A 21,644-nucleotide genomic window follows, 5' to 3' on the forward strand; every position below is an offset into this window, starting at 1 on the left:
ATACAAAGCTGCAAAACTTTTATATTCATTGAAATAAAACATCGTGTTTTTCCCTTGCATAACGTATAAGGCATAAAAGAATGAACCAATCAGAGTCTTTCATTTTTATTCCGGCGAGGTGAGAAATGATTAAACGCATACTATTGCATAGACCTTTTTTGTTAAGCTTTGAATTGTAATTTTACAAGCTCAGTATTGTTCTTTAAAGTAATCCAAACTGCGGAACTATATCATTTTGTCCATACGGAACTGTAAAACTTATAAATATATATATATATATATATATATATATATATATATATATATATATCTATTTATAAGTTTCTATATATATTTTTTACTTTATATATATATATATATATATATATATATATACATAAAGTTATATATTGACTGTTTTTGAAAATATTGACGGGAATACCGACATATTAGAGCCGGCATTTTATATATATATATATATATATATATATATATATATATATAAAATGCCGGCTGTAATATGTCGGTATTCCCGTCAGTATTTTCAAAAACAGTCAATATATAACTTTATGTTTTTACTTTATATATATATATATATATATATATATATATATATAAAGGTGTCCCAAAACTCCCGCATTAGGAGTATACTACGTGATTTTTTACTAAAAGAAACAACTTTTTCCTTTAGTAAAATTGCGACGAGTAGTTTTTACAGTAAATCAAATTAAAAGTGACGAATAAGCGTGCATATGTGCGTAGCGGTCAGGGCCGGCGCACGTTTCTTAGGCCGGCGCGACCTGAGACTTAATCTTTGACGACTTCACGTACTGTATTGTTTAAAATATAATACAAGTTAACAAAATAAGTATTTGTATTCATCCTTTACGTAACGATTAATAAAAAAATTATCTTACTTCGTAGCATTATCTGAAAATAAAAATAAATGTAACTTATATGGTATATGAACTGAGCATTCTATTATTTTAATTATTTTTTTATTGTCATATGTGCAATTGCATATGACAATAAAAAAATATTGAACGAATACTTATTAATTATAGTGAGTACGTAATCACGAAAAGTAAAAAAATTAATTTTTTTATAATGTCAAAATAATTCGTTAAATTCAGTATATTTTTTTATTGTTATATGCAATTGTGCAGTAATTAAAATAATAGAATTCATACTCAATTCATACTCAATTCATATTCAGTTCATACACTATATTATTTACATTTATTTTTATTTCGAGATAATACTTCGAAATCAGACAATTTTTTAATTAAATCGTTAGAATGAAAACAATATTTTTAACTTTTATCATATTTTAAACAATATAGTACGTGAAGTCGTCAAACATTAAGTATCAGACCGCGTCGGCCTGAGGAATGCGCGCCAGCCCTGATCGCTACGCACATATGCGCGCTCATTCATCATTTTTAATCTGCCTCTTTGAATCCACTGTAAAAACTACTCGTCGCACGCAATTTTGTTAAAGGAAAAAGTTGTTTCTTTTAGCATAAAGAATCACGTAGTGTACTCCAAATGCGGGAATTTTAGGACACCCTGTATATATAAAATAAAAACATAAAATTATATGTTGACTGTTTTTAAAAGTACTGACGGGAATATCGACACAGCCGGCATGAATCCTTGAATTGGCTTTACAGATTGTAAAATCCTTTTGTGCAATTGAAACATAACACAAAAAAGAAGTACGGAATAGTCGATTTAACGAGAAAATCGATAAAAAATTAAATTCACTTTATTTTAGCAAGCAAGCTTATTGAATGTTTTATCCTGTAGCTCGTTTGTCCTTGTCTTTCCTCTACAACGCCACCTATTGCAACATTTATCAACTACAATTATTGCTTTACTTATCATTTTTTACCTGCGCCAAGCATAAAATTATACACAGTTTGTTCAAGTGTTACACTTTTTTTCTAAGCTTTCAATCATAAATCCAAAAATATAGTATTATTCATCTAATCCGAAATACGGGACGCACTCATTTTGTACATACGATCTATAGAATTTTGTATATACGATCTGTAGAATTTTTGTATTAAGGAAACAAAGATCTGATGTGACAATTATACGAGCTAAAATTAAGTGAACTTTTTAATTTTTTTCTTATTTATTCGTTAAATCGTCCTGCATATTCTTTTTGTGCGTATTTTAATTGCCTGAAAAGCAATCTTTGCAATCTGTCAAGCCTAAAAAGTTCTTTAGTGCACTGTAATATATAATTCCCGTCACTTTAGGATCCCTTTAAAAGAAAGGAGAAAAAAGTCAGACTCAAGAGTTAACTTTATGCTCTTATCAGTCCATAATTACTCCAATATATTTGCTTCTTCTTATCACATTTTTTGTTTTTTTTATATATTATTCTTTCAATAATAGGTTTATGCATTCTTTTCCGTTCCACAGTTTCCCATAAACATAACTTATCTCTACAAATTCTGTCATCAAATACTGCTTTTAAATCCACGAAGAAGCAAAATACTTAAACTTTGTTTTTCATTTCAGCTGTTTTATCGTAAGACTAGAAGAAAATATAACCAGAGTGGTTCTAGATCAGAGTGATTCTGGATAAAAAGCATAAAAATAAGGTTGCTCTTTGAGTCTGAATTTCTTCTCCATTTTAATAGATTTAAAGGAGAAACTAGCAAGAGTAATAATGAAATGTATCGAGTAAACAAGAGTAAAGAAGAATATCTAATTTCGCATACGTTGATGACATGGTCTGATAATAAAGAACGAAGAAGATTTTAAAATACTTTCTTTTCTACTTTCTAATCCAGCTATTGATTTTTTCTTAAAATTATTTTTTCTTTTACTTCTCACACAATTTAATATCTTATCTCTCTATCCTACCTCTTTTATCTACTTCTGCTGTATTAGTGTCGGTCCACAATAGGTGATTTAAGCTTTAAAAAGTAAGAAATTGACCAATTATAATCGAATATGAAAAGAATACTCGACTATGATTAGTCAATTTCTTACGGCTTAAAGATTAAATACATATTGTGGACCGACACTTACTAGTGCTTAACTTTAGTTATATACTAAATTTTTTCTTTTTCCCTATGCCTCTCTATAGTTATTTATTCGCTGACTTTAATACATGTACACACTTTCTTCCTTTAATCAAGTTTGTTATTTCATACATATTGTATCACTATAAAAAGTGAAGATAATTTTATATCAATATAAAAAGTGAAGATAAAAATAAAAGTTTTTTATTGAGTAGTTTTTTTAAGCACAATAACAATACAAAATAAAATAAAATAAAATATTATGATCTAATTAAAAATATATAATTATTAAAAAAAATTTGTATCAATATTATATTGGATTTTTAAATAATATATAAAGTTTATTTTTATTTTATATCTTTTGTGAAAGATATTAATTCCCAGAATTTATTTTTTTGAAAAAGAATTTTATAATTTACATCATCTTCAACATTGGAAAATAATCTTTTTGTTTAATTTATTTTAATTTTCTGTTTAAAATAATTACCTGTTTCTACAACTGGTTCTTCATTTCCATTTATCAACATATGCCATGTAAAATGATTCGTGTAATTGTAGACGGAAGCAGCACATACTAATTCGATATTATCACCTTTCGTTACAGCCTCTTTTGGTCCAATAATGCCAAAAGCACCTAATCCATCTGATTAAAATTAAAAGTAAAAAAAATTAGTGATATTTTAGTGAATTAGTGATATTTTATATATTTTTTATATATTTATTATCTAATTATATAAGATACATCTTATGTATGTAATAATTAAAAAATTTTTTTAATTAATAGGCGCTAAAAATTCTGCCTTGATCGTGTCATGCCGGAATTTAACCGATATGATATAAAATCTATTTTTTAAATATCATGTACCGATATCATGTATTTATTTAATGTATATTAATTTTATAATTAAAATGGACAGATACTTTTAAAATTTAATTAGCAAATAAATAAATAAAGAATTTAATAATTCATCTAATTATAACATTTTAATAATGTTGAATATTGCTTTTTCCCATCTATCAAGACTTCCAATTAGAAATCAAAACCTGATCAAACAATATGTATTGAGAACGAATTATGATAGTTAGAGAATAAGTGCAAAAGAAAATATTCTTACCAGAAACAAGAATGCTGTCAGTCGTAGAATCACAACCAAGAACATTACAGGCCCTACATGTTATTTTCCCAGACATCTCGATAGGCATCTTCACCGTTGATTCGAATCCATTAGAACTGTAAGCAGCACTTTGCATTATGTTCTGTAAAATTCATGAAATTGTTTTCATTACACAAAGCAGAAACAGATGGAAGCTCGTCTGATGGAATCAAGTTAACATAAAATTTCATTTACCATTAGATGTATAATAGTTGAATTTTCAAGTGACGGATAATTAGGACATTTCTGAAAACTCCATGTTATGTTTGGTGAAGGGTTAGATATCACTTCACAATGAAATTCTGTAGTTTCGTTTAGTGGATAATAAGGTTCAATATGTCTCAATATAGAATATGGTTTAGCTAAAATCATTAATATTACAAACAATAATTATATACACAACTGTGCATTGTATTTTAAAATTAAAAGATAATATGAATACCTATGACATCCAATGTAAAGTTTAATTTCTCGATTATTTGATCATTTTTGGCTTCAATCGTATAATTTCCTGTGTCTCTTACGTTCAATGAGATTATTTTTAAAATGGTAGCTGTTGCGCTTGTATTTACAAAATATTTTTGATTTCCTGTAATTTCAACGCCATTTGGATTGTACCTATAAAACATATGTTTAATATACATTTATTATAACTAATAGACAATGCAAGAAAACAACGCAAATGATTAAATATATTTTAATATTTTAGTTGCACGTATGTGAATAATATATATTAATATAATTCTTTTATTTGATTGTTAAAACTATATTCTTAATATATTATAAGTTTTTACCATTGCAAATGAGGTTTCGGATATCCATCAACATAAACAACCCATTGAATATAACTACCACTTTCTGCTTGATAATATTTATCACTATGTTGAGGTATAAGATTAATATATTTTATTTTAGGATCTGAAATTAGAAATAAGTTGATTTATTTTATGGGAGGATTTATTTCGTGTTAAAACATATATGTACAATTCTATTACAGAGTTATTCTGTTTTGAAATTTTCAAAACATTTACTTTTTTTGCTTTAAAAAATAGTTTTAAGTCTTACAATTAGTGTGCAAAAGGTTCCAAGTGAATACTTAAATATTCTTTGAGTTATAGCATTTGAAGTGGACTCTCATACTATGTATAGATGAATAAGAGCAGTAAAATACTATGTAGAATTGTATAATAGAAATATAATTCTCCTTTTCAATTTTTGCTTTTTTCGAGCGCAATAGGAATATAAGAAAAAGTGCAAGATAAAAGAAGAAGATCCATTTTATAGAACAGGCATGGATGATTGAAAGTAAAACACGAAAAACTGCATGATATCAAGTAGTCAAATTTTAAACATATTTTTCTCGAAATTCTGTTTTTCAAAAAGGTGCATGAATTCTCAGACTGTAATTAACAAATTGACTTGAAATTTGAAACATATCATGATACGTTCAGGAAAACAGTAATTTTCGTCTGACCCACAATTTTGTTAATAATATTTTTAATTTGCAAAATACAATAAAATTTATAGTATCAAAATGTATAGCAAAAATGTAACATAAATGTAACATTATATTTTCGTCATTTTCAAAAAAATGAAAAAAAGCTCGATCAGACAAGAGTTACACATTATAATTTAGTTATATTATAATTAATTTATAAAACTTATTCGTTTGTTTGTTTCAAGATAATCAAAATGACGGATCATATATACTATTTTCCGTATGTAAAACGTTTTATACGCATTGCTTTGCAAAAGCTTTGCAAAAGATTAATATTTTTTAATAAAATTTACAACACAAGAAATTAAAGATATATGCTAATAAAATGTTAAATTGGAAATGGATCGCATTTATACTTTTCCCGCAATCCCAAAGCCCAAAGAATCTCTATTTTTCAAATTAGTCAAAATAGAATAACTCTTTAATTTTTCGTGTATTTTGTGATATTATATGACTCTCTTCTAATAATATATATTATTTAATAATATATATTATTATATATTATTTAATTATTTAATTGAGAACTGAGATACGCAATTTCTCCATTAAATAATAAACTAACCATGTATTGTAATATTTGTTGTGATCTTCTTTATGTCGTCAATCGATCTAATGAAGCACTCATATTCACCTGCATCTTCGTCCGTAACATTTAATATTATTAACTGACATGTAACTAAGACAGAATTCCCATCGAATTGTTTTCTGAATTGCTCAGTGCTTATTCTATTGCTATTCTATAAATAAAAAAAAAAAGATTCCGTGTATATATGTGAATATTGCAATCGAAGAGAGATTTACGCGGGAAGACTAGAACTTTTAATTCTTGTTTTAAAAAATAAATGATTAAGGATATTAAAAGTAACATTAAAAATATCTTTTATCTTTTTAAAATGGAAATAATGCAAGTAATTAATGATATATCTGTTTGAAGAACGAACAATTTAAAGAAGATACAAAAAGAAAGGTTCAAATAAGAAAAAAAACTTGCTTTATCTCTATCTCAACATTTTTTTGTATTAACTGAAGATTAATTAAGGCTCTTAATAAAAGTGTAATCTTATTCGAATTTCGTTTTTTATTATATGTAACTCTAAAACAATTTGCTTACCTTCTTCGGCGTGTTCCAATCAAATACATATTTCGTGGATACATCTACATTGACAGTACAATTCACATAGAGATCTTGTCCGCGTGTAACGTGTAACAGACTGTCATCTTGAATCTTTGGATCCGGTAAAGTTCGTTTAACTATGCAAATAAGTTTGATATTCTTATTAAATATGGAATGACTATTTAATATTATTTCATCATAAAATTCAAACAATCTCTATGATGCGTTTTCGAACATTATCCATGCATGCGTGCGCGCGCGCGCGCGCGCGCGCGTGTGTGTGTGTGTGTGTGTGTGTGTGTGTATACAGAATGTCTCGTTTCAAGTGATACAGTAACTTACTTTTATTAAAAATATTTCAAGACAAAGTCGTAAAGTTTCGAGGAAGCCACATAATGATATTGGCTGCGTTCAGCAGAGAAAGCAGATCAGTAAGCGTTAAGTAATTTTTCAACATTAGTAATTTTCAATATTTTCAATAATTGGTTCTTGCCTTTAGATTTTCGTTGAATCTAAGTGTAGAAACCAATCATAATAAAGAATCACTGAATGCTCACTGATCTGCTTTCTCTGTTGAATGCAGTCATTGAGTCATCTATCATAATGAAGGATCGTGGCACAGAGAGTTGTACATCTGTTCTCCATGCTAATTCCGTTTAAATCCGACCGCATCAAATATCAAAAATAAAAACAACTAATTTTATCGATCGCCACCTCTCGGAAGGCAATGGCAATCGTCGAAAGTATCTTGCCCTGTTGCGCATACCATCCAAGCAAATCAATTGATCCCTCTATCAACTTGGCACTGGCCAGCGTGATAGGGCAATGGCTAAAATCAGAGAGAAGTTTGAGAGTGGTCATGGATGCGTTTTAGCTGTACCTTTATTCGCGTAGGTAATGTGCATGTTTTTATGGTTCTCTTCCTAGACACAAGAGTGATAAAGACAGACGATATGGACACGACTATCCATCTTTATCACTCTTGCGTCACGGAAGAGAACCATAAAACGTGCACATTAATAAGGGTAAGCTAAAACGCGTCCGTGACCATTCTCAGGTTTCTCTTTGTTAAAATCCTCTAACCTTAGGTAGATTAAGAAAAACTCATGTCCAGCAGTGGACAAAGAAAGAGCTGTTTAATGATGATAATCATGATGAAGTCACTATTGAAGCTCTTTTGTAGTCGTCATTTTTTTAAATAAAATCATATACTTTTTATTACGTAATATAATTCTTCTAGTTATTTTAAATAAAAAAATATTAATAAAATACCAAAGAACTCTCGAAAATGTTACAATAAAGAAATGTAAAGGCGCCTAAGAGCCAAGTACTGTTATTGATGCGCAAAAGTTTAATAAACATATTTATATTTCACGTTAAAAGATTAGAATATTGTAATAAAATCGTTTCAATGACCATTTTTGAATCATTATCAATGGAGTTAGATAAAGATGCAGTGATATAATCAAACATGAAGTCCCGTGGTGAAGATCAGCATATCAAATTATAAATTATAAATGAACTATAAATATTGTTTTTCATTTTGACTTTATTCGTAACGATCAAGTGATTTTCTTCATAAACGTATGTTTTATTTTAATTTTAACTTCTGATTTATTAACATCTTTTCTTTCGTTTTTTACATTTTATTGTATACTAACTGTCTTTTGATTACTTGTTCTAACATTCAAGATAATTAATACTTTTATTTAAATTACTATGACCTGTGCATTGAAATGCTTACTGATCATACACATGTTTTCCGAATTCAAACGTATGATGAGTGATTAATTTTTGCAATATTTTGTATATAATAATATAATAATTACGATTTATAATAAATTTGATGTCGTCTATAGAGGGTGTCCCAAAACTCTCGCATTTGGAGTACACTACGTGATTCTCTATGCTAAAAAAACTTTTTCCTTTAGCAAAATTGCGTGCGACGAATAGTTTTTACAATAGATCAGATTAAAAGTGACGAATGAGCGCACGTATGTACGTAGCGGTCAGGGCCGGCGCAGCCTGGTACTTAATCTTTGACGACTTCACCTACTGTATTGTTTAAAATATGAATATAAAAATTAACAAAAGAAATATTGCTTTCATCCTTTACATAACAATTCAATAAAAAAATTATCTGATTTCGTAACATTATCTGGAAATAAAAATAAATGTAAATAATATGGTATATGAACTGAGCATTCTATTATTTTAATTATTGCGCAATTGCATACGACAATAAAAATAAAACGACAATACTGAATTTAATGAATACTTACATGATTAATTAGTATGTAATCACGAAGAGTCAAAATGTTTTTTTCATAATATTTAAAAATAAAATATTTAAATTTACAATTTAAGATATTTTGAGAGAAGTTTGGTTCTCTCTTCATTTTCTTCAGAAAAATTAACAAAAAATTTATATAAAAATATTTATCCTTATAATATTACAATAATTATATAATCTCATAAAATTTCAATAACGGTTATACCGATATCTTGAAACATTTTCACATATTTAGTAAATGTGTAAAATTATTTCTAATATCTTGTATCAGAGAAGTTAAAAAAATTATAAAAAATTAAAATTATTTAAATAAAAAAAGTATGAAAAATTATATTTATTAAAATAAATAATTTTAATATTTATGATTTAGACTTTTAGCATAGAGAATCATGTAGTATATTCCAAATGCGAGAGTTTCGGGATCTTGTATAACTCACGGTTTTTTCTTGTCACCTAGCCTTGTAACCGTTGTGAGTGATACATTTTTTACATTTACTTGATATGTTGATCTTCACCACGAGATTTCATGTTTGATTATATCATTGCGTTTTTATCTAATTTTGTTGATAATATCTTGAAAATTAATATCGAAACATTCACTTTTATTACAATTATGTATTGTAATTTTTTAACGTGAAATAAGTATATTTATTAAATTTTTGCGCATTGATAACAGCGCTTGACTCTTAATTGCTCTTATATTTCTTTATTGAAAAGAAATTTAAATACTTAAGATACAGTTATCAAATAGTCAATAGTTGACAAGATGTTTTACATTTTCTTGTGATCTGTTTTGACATAAAATATAAAATATTTTGTAAACTATTCATTTCTTTTGATAAATGTACTTTAGTACTTTTATGCATAAAATAATGAAATAAATCGATTAATATATAAAGAAGATACATTTGGTTTTTCAAAAAAGTGTGAACTTGCATATTAATTGCTTTGCTAATTATATAATTTTTTAAAGTATATGTCTTGTATTCATATTTATATATCTTCTTCATACTAATTAATTTACTTCATTATTCTGTATACATATAAAGTATCATATAGTATACATATAGTTATCAAAAAATAAATAGATATTAAGAGATATTTTATATTATGTAATGAAAAATATTGGAAAAATGTTATTTGAAAAATTGAAGGTAACATTTAAATGAACCATTAAAAATCATAGTAATCATAGTAATCTTGTGTTCCATCCTTGAAACCATTCAAAACTTTTGTATAAAACATTTTCAATGAAAGCCTTGATTTTCGAGATATCTCAATGAATCATTTAAAAATAAAATATTCTATACATCTATATATACATATATAGTTAAATTTACATCTCGAATTGAAACCGTACTTACGATGTACAGACAACACATAATTAACCATGTGTTCTTCGCCATCTTTCTCTATCGAGCATTTGTACCAATTACTATCCTTTACCAGTAAATTCGTAATCGTAAAACCAATTCTCGGATCAAATGTCGCCTTTATTTCCTCTTCCTATATATTAAATGTTAAGAAATATCAAAAGCCTAGAATGACGAGAAAGAAAGAAAGAGAAACAGAAAGAGAGAGAGAGAGAGAGAGAGAGAGAGAGAGAAAGAGAGGAAAATTTGTAAAATCAACAATTATTTCTGATGACATTTATAACATTATAACATAATATAAATAAAAAATTTTTAATCAATAATATGGTCAATATTATATCAATATTATATAATGTGATCAATGATATTATATCAATATCAATTAATCAATAATAATATGCATTTTCATTCTTAAATTTATTTTTAAATATCGTGATAAGATTCTTAAAAACATATTTGAATTTGTGAGTATAAACAAGTTAATAATTTTATATAACTTTTTTTACATATAATCGCGTTTATATATAGTATATTATAATTTCTATAAATCTGAATGAGTAGAAAAAGAAAATTTATTCTTTAATTTTTCAAATTTTCAAGATTTTGAAATTAAATCCAAATGTAAAGTGAAATATAATTTTATTTAGTTTTATTTCTAAATTATTAATTATCTAATTTGGCATTAATACTTACATTATTATCGAACAATATGGGTATTAAGTCTGGCGATGTAGTTCTGCATGGTATTACAATGCTGCCACCAGCAATTGCATTTAGATGAGCATAAGTATCTGCTTCCACAAATAAATTTGTACTGGCTGTAACGAAAATTAGCGCAATATAGAAATATGACAAATAAAATATAGATACAAAAATTTTCCATGAATGAAATAATCCATGAATTAATAAGAAACGTGCGATTTGATCTTACATTTTACATAAACATACAACTGGTTCACCTCGAGGAGAGAGGATGTTGTGGAAGAATTTGTAATAATTTCCATATTATGATCAGTGCAACTGTACCAGCCTGTATCACCGAAGACGGCCTTTGATCTTTGGAAAATGTACTTGTAAATTCCATTTTCTTCAGTTTCGTTTATTTCCGGAGTTGAAGTATTAACCTGTTAAAATATATTGTAATAATAAGAAAACTTGATATATATATATACATATATATATATATATATATATATATATATATATATATACATATATTCTTAAAAGCATAAAACTTTTAATTTTTATAAGAATTTAAAACAAAAATATAATTTCTAAACATTTATTTTTATATAAATGTAAGTGAATATTTTGCTTACTTTAATTTCGATATTTATCTCAGAACTTTATTTGTAAAAGAAATTTAAAAAAAATAAAAGAAGACACAAACATGTTTAATATAAACAAGAACATATGCAATAAGACAAGAACTAGACAAGAAGTTAACGATATAACTGTATTATAACAGTATAAAATGTAATAAATGTCTTGTTAAGATTTGTAACATTGTAACTTCAATAACTTCAGTACCAAATTCTCAATTGTATATGCGTAGTCTCATAAATTTATACATGTTCAATTTTACATCGCTTTTCAAAATCTACACTATTTTATTATTCTATGTATTAAATCTACACTATTTTATTATTCTATGTATTAATCCTGTTAATTCACTGTAACTATCTTAAATTATAATGCCAGAAATGAGAAAACACATAATGAACATTCTTGCAAAAATAAATTAAATTAGAAATATTTTTCGATACAATAACTTTTTCACTCAATGGAAAACAAACTTGTAAAATATACCGAAAACTTCTTTCACTTCATTAATCAATAAATAACAATATATCTAGAATTAAATTGTGGTTGTCTTCTTAATTAAACATAATTTATTTTCTATATGTAATTATTTCTATATGTAATTATTCTATATGTAATTATTGATTATTGGAACGAAAAAAGAATTTTTGAAATATATTATATGTTTGTTTTATCGAGTGCAAATATTATTTTATCAAAAAACATTTCTATTTTAATATATTTTGTACGAATTTTCATCATTCATGTGTTTCCTCGTTTCTAACATCATGATTCAAGATGGCTACAATGAAATTAATAGAAGCCTTAAGATAAATTTATAGAAATTAACAAAAGCCTTAAAATAACTTTATTGAAAATTTCCAAATTTGTGCTCTGTGTTGTAATATCTTCTTATAGAGTAGAGAAAAAAATAACAATTTTCTTATCTAATTTGAACCCAACCCCACCTATCGATTAAGTATATTGAGAATTTGATAGTCCAATCGTTTCTGATAATCTTAAATTTTTGCAACAAGATAATATTTGCATTTGTATAGATACACAGTTTGATCTTGCATAGACATGTATACTTGACGAATCGTAATCGAAAGTAATTGTATTTCTTGACTTTGAAATCTTCCTTATTAAATTTTATAAAATAATTATATAATTTAATATATATTTTAGAAAATAATTATGTAAGAAAATTCTTATGTTTAGGAACTAAACTGCAAAAGCAAAATAAAAAATTCAGTTGTTAAAATTAAAAATATTTAATCTTTTAGGATTATTTCAACAATTTTTATATGGAAATGAAAACATTGTACCATCTGAAATATCTATTATCTATATTTATTAAACATAAATAAATAATATTGGAACATGACTTAAATTTATAGGTGAAATTTATAACACATACCAATTCTCCAAATTCATCGGGATAAACAAACTTAATTGGTGTGAAACCAGTGCATATAATCTTTAAAGACTCTCCTTCGCTTATCACAATTTGCTGTTGACTTGGCGAGATAATCGGTTTATTATTAGTCGATACTAAAAAAAAACAAAAAAAGTATTATTCATAATTCAAAAATTATTTATTCTCAAGGTATTTCCACCTTTCGATAAAATTCCATTTATCCTCACATTCTCTTTTTCTTACAATTCTCATTAGATAAAATCCGAAAATAGAACAATCAGTCCTCGATGAACTGTAAAGTTTCTTTTAAAAGTAATTTTTAAAGTACTGATTGAAAGTAGCATTTTTTATTTCAAAAACTTTGTATTAAATCTTTCACTTACTTATTAATACATAGTTAATTTTAAATTTCGATTCAACATACAGTAATATGAAACACATTGCTATCGTAATACAACAGAAGCTATTGCCGCACATAAAAGAAGAATAATTTTGAATGAAAAGTTACATTAGCCGCAATATCCTGCGGATGATTAGCTTTATCTCTTTTCGTCACATTCTCTTTTGCATGAAAGGACGCATGTGCCGTCTGTTTCTGCGCAAATGCGATCATAGCTGGAAAGGAAGTCCTTTTTTCCTCTTCTGATAACATGCTCATATTATCAGCCATGTTTGTTGCCAAAGCCAGAGGAAATGTGAATACGAGCAAGTAATATTTACAAATATATGATTTGTTCCAAACGGATTCACGGATAAAAAGAGTTGCATGTCATGCAAGTTTATGATATTATGATAAGATGTTTATATGCTAATCTTTGCACTATGTATGTATCATGTACATACATATGATATAAGTAAATAATATTGTAAATAGTATTGAAATATATATTGGAAGTTGATACGAAAGAAGATAACCTATAGAAAAAGTAATTTTTTTACATATATACATATTCAACATTTTTTAATCATATACATACATTATATTTATATAAATTTTACAATTAACATATAGCTTCCTTCAAATAGTGTAATTTGCTTAAATCTTCCAAAATTTTTGATATTCTGGAAAGGTGAAAATCTAAAAAAAATAGAAATGTAGAAATTATATATCAAAAGTTATATATTAATATTGTATAATATGTAAAATTAAAGTTTAAATATTTTCAATAGCTTTTTGATTCAATTAACAACAAATAATAACAAGAAATAACATATTTTAAATAAAGCTCAAATAAAGACATGCGATATCACATATTTAGATACATGATACACACACACACACACACACACACACACACACACACACACACACACACGTGTAAATTTAAAAAATTAAAAGGAAATTATTAGATGCTTAAGATTCTGCAGAGTCTATCATTGTGTTGTTAGAATATATAATATTAATGGAATTAATATATACTATTAATGGAATAATTGATGCAGGTATTATTCGCTTTTAAATATCAATATAATCGAAATTTTTTATTATATTATACACATACACACACATATCTCAGGAATGATTCAGAATAACTGCTTTTGCTATTCGTTGATGATGACTTTTGCAAAACGTTTTCAGATGCTGTGTTATGCGCATGTAGACTTTGCATTAATCGATAATATTATTGAACGTCCTAATAAAATCATTACCACTTGTTAAGATACCGCACGAAATGTTCAATGACATTTCATCAATGATGTACCGTTGGGGGATAATTGATTGAAATACGTAAAGATAAATATATTTTAGTACTTGATATCATATATCTTTTACTCTAAAATATTAATTGTTTAGTATTATCTTTATTTGCTGATAAAATTCAACAATAATTATTTCTTACGCTAATTGAATTCAAAAGCTATTGAAAATATGTAAAATAATTTTACATATTTTATAATATTAATATATATAATTTTTAATATACATTTAGTTTCTATACTTTCATTTTAATATATTTTTATCTTAAAATACAAACTGTTTTGAAAAATTTAAAGCAACTTTTACATTGGTCAAAAAAGACATAGTTAATTGTAATAAAAATTTTAATATAAATTTTACGATTTGATTTTATTCAAAAAAATTCTGCTTTTTATCTAAAAATAGGTAACAAGAATTACATATTAAAGAATAAGATAAAAAATTGCAAAAAGGATATAAAATTTTAATATGATTTAATGTAACTTTAAATATTATTCCAATATTGATAATATTATTAAATATTAATCAATTTTTTACTTATAAATGTACTTTTGCTTATTAAATATACTTTCTATTTATTTAATTAATACATATTGTCTTAAACTTTTCTATTTAAATATTTAAATAGTTAAAAGTATATGGCTAAATAAATTACTTTTTCTTTTTTTCTCTCTAAATGAATATTGCTAAAACTAATTTATTAAATATTGAAAAAATTATAGAATTGCATTAAGTATCAAAGTACGTTATAATAACTTTTTAAGTAATTAAATTAAGGAGCCATTGTCATGACTTGATGTCTACTTCATATTTCTTTATAGCAAGCACTCTGTTCTAAAAGCTTATCATTCTTTCTATATCCGCTTAATAACCTTTTTAACGAAAAGATTTTATCATTTTAGTATAGTCGAGAGAAATTCACTGATAAAAATCTAGTGATTCATATAATATTTTACGCGTGCCTTTCAATATAATATATCTAATATAATCTATTCTATCGATTACTTTACTGATTTAATTATTTCACAAGGTTATCTATAAAAGCAGTTCTATTAAAAATTTAATCACGTTCAGTGTCGCAACATTTCCTGAAAAACATCAAGAAATTCATTAAGTTGCAAAACAATTAGACTATTATGAAAAAAGTGAATAATAGAGATTAATGAAAACAGACTTCCAAATAAATCCGACATCCGATTTAACAATTTTGGATGGTTGGTTATATACTTTTATAACTTACAAGTCATAAAATAGGTAACAATTATGGGATTTTGGAAATATGTACTGTCCAATCGTTACATATCAGATTTCTCTTTTTATGAAATTATAATCAAGATAAATTCTTTCATTCAATATTTATGTTCTTTATTTAATGGGCAGCAAGACGTCTCTATCCAAATATTAATCGAAGTTCTTTAGATAATTATTCGAACGCTTTTTAATCAATCTATTGATATTTGCTGAATATGCTTCTATACGTAAAGTCAAGTAAAATCCGATCACGACACCAATAAATGTGACTCAGTGATGACCACGTGACTATGTTACGCGTCAGTGGAGAATCTCGTCAGATGATGGGCGTCAGGTGTGCGTCAGATCGCAGTAATTACCTTGGCAAAGCGTTAAGATGATGAGCACCAGAACCTGGAATCGTTGGCGCGGCAACATTTTTATTATTTACACACTTTACGGCTTTTCATATTTTTGTACATTAATATAGTACACGATGTAAATTGTCAGACGCGAGTGAGTTCCGAAGAATAAGTCCCGGAGACTCTATTCACGGACCCAGTCTCTCTGCTCCGTGGTATAGAGACTTTCACACTAATGTTCACCACGCGACTCGACGCAGAGCAAGCAAGAGCTACCAATTCTGAGTCCCGCGGCTCGGGCACGGGTGTGGAAGGGATGACGTACACAAAGAAAGAACCGTGTACGTATGCGCTCGGTTCTTTGATAGCGTCGGGCAGGAGAAAGATGCAGATAATGTGATGTTGTCTCTTTCTTCCCGACTTCTAGCTGTAAGCAATAGCTACGTTGCCAGTAAATGTTATGTACTTATACTCATCACGTCCCTCACCGTGTTCCTCGTTACACTTAGCACGAGACATTATGCTTTTTCCTTTATTTTTCAGCTAATTATTCTAGATGTTCTGAAAGTAATAATTATTAATCAAATAAGTTTTTAAATTAAATTGAAATTTGAATGATGTAAAAAAAATATAAACCAATTGATTAAATTAATTACATATTAATTAACTTAAAGAATTAACGAATTTCAGAAAAAAAGATTAATAAATAATATAAAATAAGCTAGTAATGAACAAATAATATAAATTCACTATCAAACAATCAGTACACTCATATATTTTCTTTCTTTAAATTATCAATTATTAATATAAAAAAGATTAATAGAAAAATTATTAATAGAAAAAAGATCAATTATTAATATAAAAAAGATGGTTTATTGTTATTTATGATTTATGTTTATAAACATATTTTGAAATGTACAACATATAAAAATGAAAATAATTCTAAAAATACTTATCTTAAAATGTACAATTTACTTTAATAAAATTGCTTAAATTGATTAAAAAAAAAAACACTAAAAGGTAGTGAAAGATAAATGTGTACAATTTATAGATACAAATACGAAGTTTCTTGCAATTAAAACAAATTTTTCAATTTGAAAAAATATATTAAAAAGAGTTTTTTCTTCCGAGAACATTATTTTTGAAACATATTAAATAAAACAAATTAAATAAAATACGTATGTATTTCAAGTAATATTCCTATTGAAAATTACTAGTTTTGACATATTTTATGAAATTGAAAAATTTATAACAGTTACAAGAAAGTTTCCTGTTTTAATAATAATGATAATTACAGCCGATATATGTTTCAAACAAATAGATAATAGATGGTTTCCATCGGCAGACTGGTCTTTATATCGAATAATTTTTACTTTTCTGAATTTCAAGGCAAGCTTATCACTATGTGTTTACGTTAATTCAACGATCTTGCAACGTAGCCTACTCAAAGCTAAATCTAAATTCACTGCCTATTAAATCAATAATCAAATTTGAAACCGATTAATCCCCAACTATTGAAAATTATTCCTGCTTTATCTTTAAAGTCTGTAAATGCATCTTTCAATAACTGTGAATAACTTTTTTCATCAATTTCTGCAATTTAATTAAAGTTAACTGTACGATTTAAAAATAAATATTTTTAGAATAGTACAAATAAACAACAAAAAAAATCATAATTTTACTTATAATCATGTGCTATTCTTCACCTTTGCAAAATATAGTAAACAATCTACAACGAGAAACATGGCCATTTTCTCAGCAAGCAGGATCTTGCTAAATTTTTTAAATAAAATAAATTCAAACAATTATATCATCAACTACGCGACATTACAAGCGGTCTTCCAACGTAGTAGTTCTATAACAATTCGATAATCAATATTTTGATATTGATTAAAATCCTCTTTTATTATCTCCCCCCTCTCCACAGGAAATATATATTGCGAAAAATATCACCTCAGTCAGGGATCGCCTGCTCTCCGGGCAGGCATTTTATTCACTAGACCACTGCTATAAAAGCTATAAAATAAGAGACTGTAAAATATATTTTTATAAAATATTTTTTGGAAAAATGTATTTAATTGAAATGTATTTGATCCCAGCCTGTGTTCTTTCAAATATAGAAAAAACAGACAGGAAAACTAGATCTTAAGTGCTTAAATCAGATTATAAATTAATCATTTAAATTTCGATATTTTATTAAAATTATTTTTATTGATAAGAAGCAAGTACATGTCTGAACGTATTAACTTTTACATAATATTATTACACTTATTCTTTTGCATTTTACGATATCATAAGTTAAAAGAATAAATATATATATATATATATATATATATATATATATTTATATTTATTATTTTATGTAAATAAACATAAAAAACAAGTAAGTGAATCGGTGAAATAAAAATAAAATAAAATAAAGTACCGCATACATAATTTAATTTATAATAATTTATAATAATTCAATATTGTTTGTTATATTTTGCAAAGATGAAAAACAACAGCATACGATTGTAATGAAATTATGATTTTTTTATTGTTAATTCGTACTATTCTAAAAATATTCATTTTTAAATCGTACAGTTAACTTTAATTAAATTGATGAAAAAAATTGTTCACAGTTATTGAAAGATTCATTTACAGACTTTAAAGATATAACAGGAAACTTTCTTGTAACTATTATAAATTTTTCAATTTTATAAAATATGTCAAAACTAGTAATTTTCAACAGGAATATTACTTGAAACATACGTATTTCATTTAATATGTTTCAAAAATAATGTTTTCAAAAAAAAACTCTTTTTAATATATTTTATCAAATTGAAAAATTTGTTTTAATTGCACGAAACTTTGTATTTGTACTATTGTAATCTATAAATTGTATAAACTGTATTGTAATCTATAAATTGTACACATGCATCTTTTACTATCTTTCAGTGGTTTTTTTCAAAATCAATTTAAGCAATTTTATTAAAATAAATTGTATATTTTAAGATGAGTATTTTTAGAATTATCTTTATTTTTATATGTTGTATATTTCAAAATATGTTTATAAACATAAATAACAATAAACTATCTTTTTATATTAATAATTTAAAGAAAGAAAATATATATGTTGTTCAATAGTAAATTTATATTATTTGTTCATTACTAGTTTATTTTGTATTAGTTATTAATCCTTCTGTTTTCTCTATAATTTCGTTAATTTTTTAGTTAATTGGTAAGTAATTAATTTAATTAATTGGTTTATATTTTTTTTATTTATAATATAAATTTCAATTTAAATTTTAAAATTTAAAAACTTATTTAATTAATAATAATTATTTTAAGAACATCAAAAATAATTAGCTGAAAAGTAAAGGAAAAAACATAGTGCCTTGCGCTAAGTATAATAAGGAATACGACAAGGAGCGAGACGAGTATAAGGTACGTAAACACGGCGAGACTGATAACGTAGCTATAGTCTATAGCCAGAAGTCAAGAAGAAAGAGACAACACGTTATCACATTATCTGCATTCTTCTATTGCCCGACGCTAGCCGAAGAGCCGAGCGCAAACGTTTACGGTTCTTTCTTTGTATACGTCATCCCTTCCACATCCCTGTCGGTGAGCCGCGGGACAGAATTGGCAGCTCTGAGCAAGCCCCACCCGATCAGTTTTCCGTTCAAGTACAATTTATCGGAGACGACGTCATCTCTTAACATTATCTACCTACTAAGAGTCTTTATACTACTTTATACTTTATACTAAGCTGATTCTTAGTCATATCGGCCGGCAAATGTCCTGTTTTTTCAAATTAGATCTGAGTAAACTTTTGCTTCGATTCTGAAAATATTGATTTGTAACATATAATTATGTATAATTACGTACGACAATGTAAATTATTTTCGACTCTTCTACAACAGTGAACGGCCATGTTTGAATAAAATCAAAAAGAAAAATTTATGTTGTATGTTTTGAATATAATTAATATATATTAATCATGAATTAAATTTATGAAGATAACAGAAGAATAGAGAACATGAAATACATTAATTTATACATAAAATTTTTAATTAATATATATCCTAAATTGTTAAAGTTTATTTGAAATCTTCACATTTTTAAATTTATGTACAAATTTAAATGTTGAAATTTGCTTCCAAACAAAATAAAACTATTTTTATATTATTTTCCTACATTATGTAAATGCTGTATTTATATCGTATTATTTATCGAATGTTAATTATTAATCCTAAAAAATTTCTTATATAGTTTTTTATATTATACAATTAAAATGGATTTCTTTTAAGATTCTAAGAATCAAAATGAATTTAAAAATTTTGTATTAAAAATATTTTATATAATAGCTTTTTAGAAAATATAATAACAATTTTCTTAATTATTTGCGTAGAAATACTCGTGCGGACAAACACACATATATTTATGTAATAATATATATAAATATATAAAAGATATATCAAAGATTGTTTTTAGAGAGATTCAGGAAGTGGAATATAAACAGATGTTGATATTTAAAATCTCTGTGAAATTAATAAGTTTATCAGTTTGTTATTTTCAGCACAAGATATTTCTGCTAAATGACAATTTTTAATGACTATACAAATAGCATTTTTTTTAGACTTAAAAGACTCAATTTTACTTGCAAATATTTTTTACGTTCATATTTGCATGTCCCTCTTTCTTTGCAACTTCATGCTGCCGAGACTTTTAAATTAGCATGAGCTAATTGTGAAAACAGGCGGTTATTGAACTAATTAGCGAAAGAAGTTGACATAATTAACATGTCTTTGTTTCTTTTAAGTAGTATTTTTTGGCGTTCTATAATATTTTTTAATGTATAATAACAGGAAGCGATAATTTCATATAATATTTTATATATATTTATATATATTATATATATTATATATATATATTTTTTTATATTTTATATTTTATTTTTATATATTATTTATATATTTTTTTTTATATTTTCTACAAAAAATAGAAATATCGTTATTTTTTATCTAAAATATTTAGTAAATTATCGATAAGATTGAAAATAAAATTAATTGTCATCATCATAAAAGATTGTAGGTAAGTATTAATTGAAGCTTTTTAGATTTATACATATATAATAATGGGATCAATGGATAATTTACCAGATAAATCAGATATTATTACATTTAATTGTTAAATT

General features: G+C 25.7%; 1 protein-coding gene across 3 annotated transcripts in view; it reads right to left on the reverse strand.

Moving 5' to 3' along the window:
- Positions 1 to 16,738, reverse strand: part of Pvr (PDGF- and VEGF-receptor related) — a 39,944-nt gene extending 23,206 nt beyond the window's left edge. For all 3 annotated transcript variants that reach the window (XM_089078122.1, XM_089078123.1, XM_089078121.1), the window contains exons 1-12: positions 16,484 to 16,738; positions 13,175 to 13,308; positions 11,384 to 11,576; positions 11,146 to 11,270; positions 10,444 to 10,585; positions 6,784 to 6,923; positions 6,235 to 6,409; positions 4,969 to 5,092; positions 4,617 to 4,792; positions 4,370 to 4,536; positions 4,136 to 4,277; positions 3,508 to 3,663 (exon numbers count right to left, since the gene is read on the reverse strand). In XM_089078122.1, the coding sequence (XP_088934248.1) occupies positions 3,508 to 3,663; positions 4,136 to 4,277; positions 4,370 to 4,536; positions 4,617 to 4,792; positions 4,969 to 5,092; positions 6,235 to 6,409; positions 6,784 to 6,923; positions 10,444 to 10,585; positions 11,146 to 11,270; positions 11,384 to 11,576; positions 13,175 to 13,308; positions 16,484 to 16,541 (1,732 nt within the window). In that variant the 5' untranslated portion in view covers positions 16,542 to 16,738. The remainder of the gene's footprint in view (positions 1 to 3,507; positions 3,664 to 4,135; positions 4,278 to 4,369; positions 4,537 to 4,616; positions 4,793 to 4,968; positions 5,093 to 6,234; positions 6,410 to 6,783; positions 6,924 to 10,443; positions 10,586 to 11,145; positions 11,271 to 11,383; positions 11,577 to 13,174; positions 13,309 to 16,483) is intronic.
- Positions 16,739 to 21,644: the final 4,906 nt, after the last annotated feature.

The sequence above is a fragment of the Pogonomyrmex barbatus genome, unplaced genomic scaffold, assembly GCF_055798465.1.
Source record: "Pogonomyrmex barbatus isolate J1 unplaced genomic scaffold, ASM5579846v1 scaffold21, whole genome shotgun sequence".
Classification (NCBI taxonomy): domain Eukaryota; kingdom Metazoa; phylum Arthropoda; class Insecta; order Hymenoptera; family Formicidae; genus Pogonomyrmex; species Pogonomyrmex barbatus.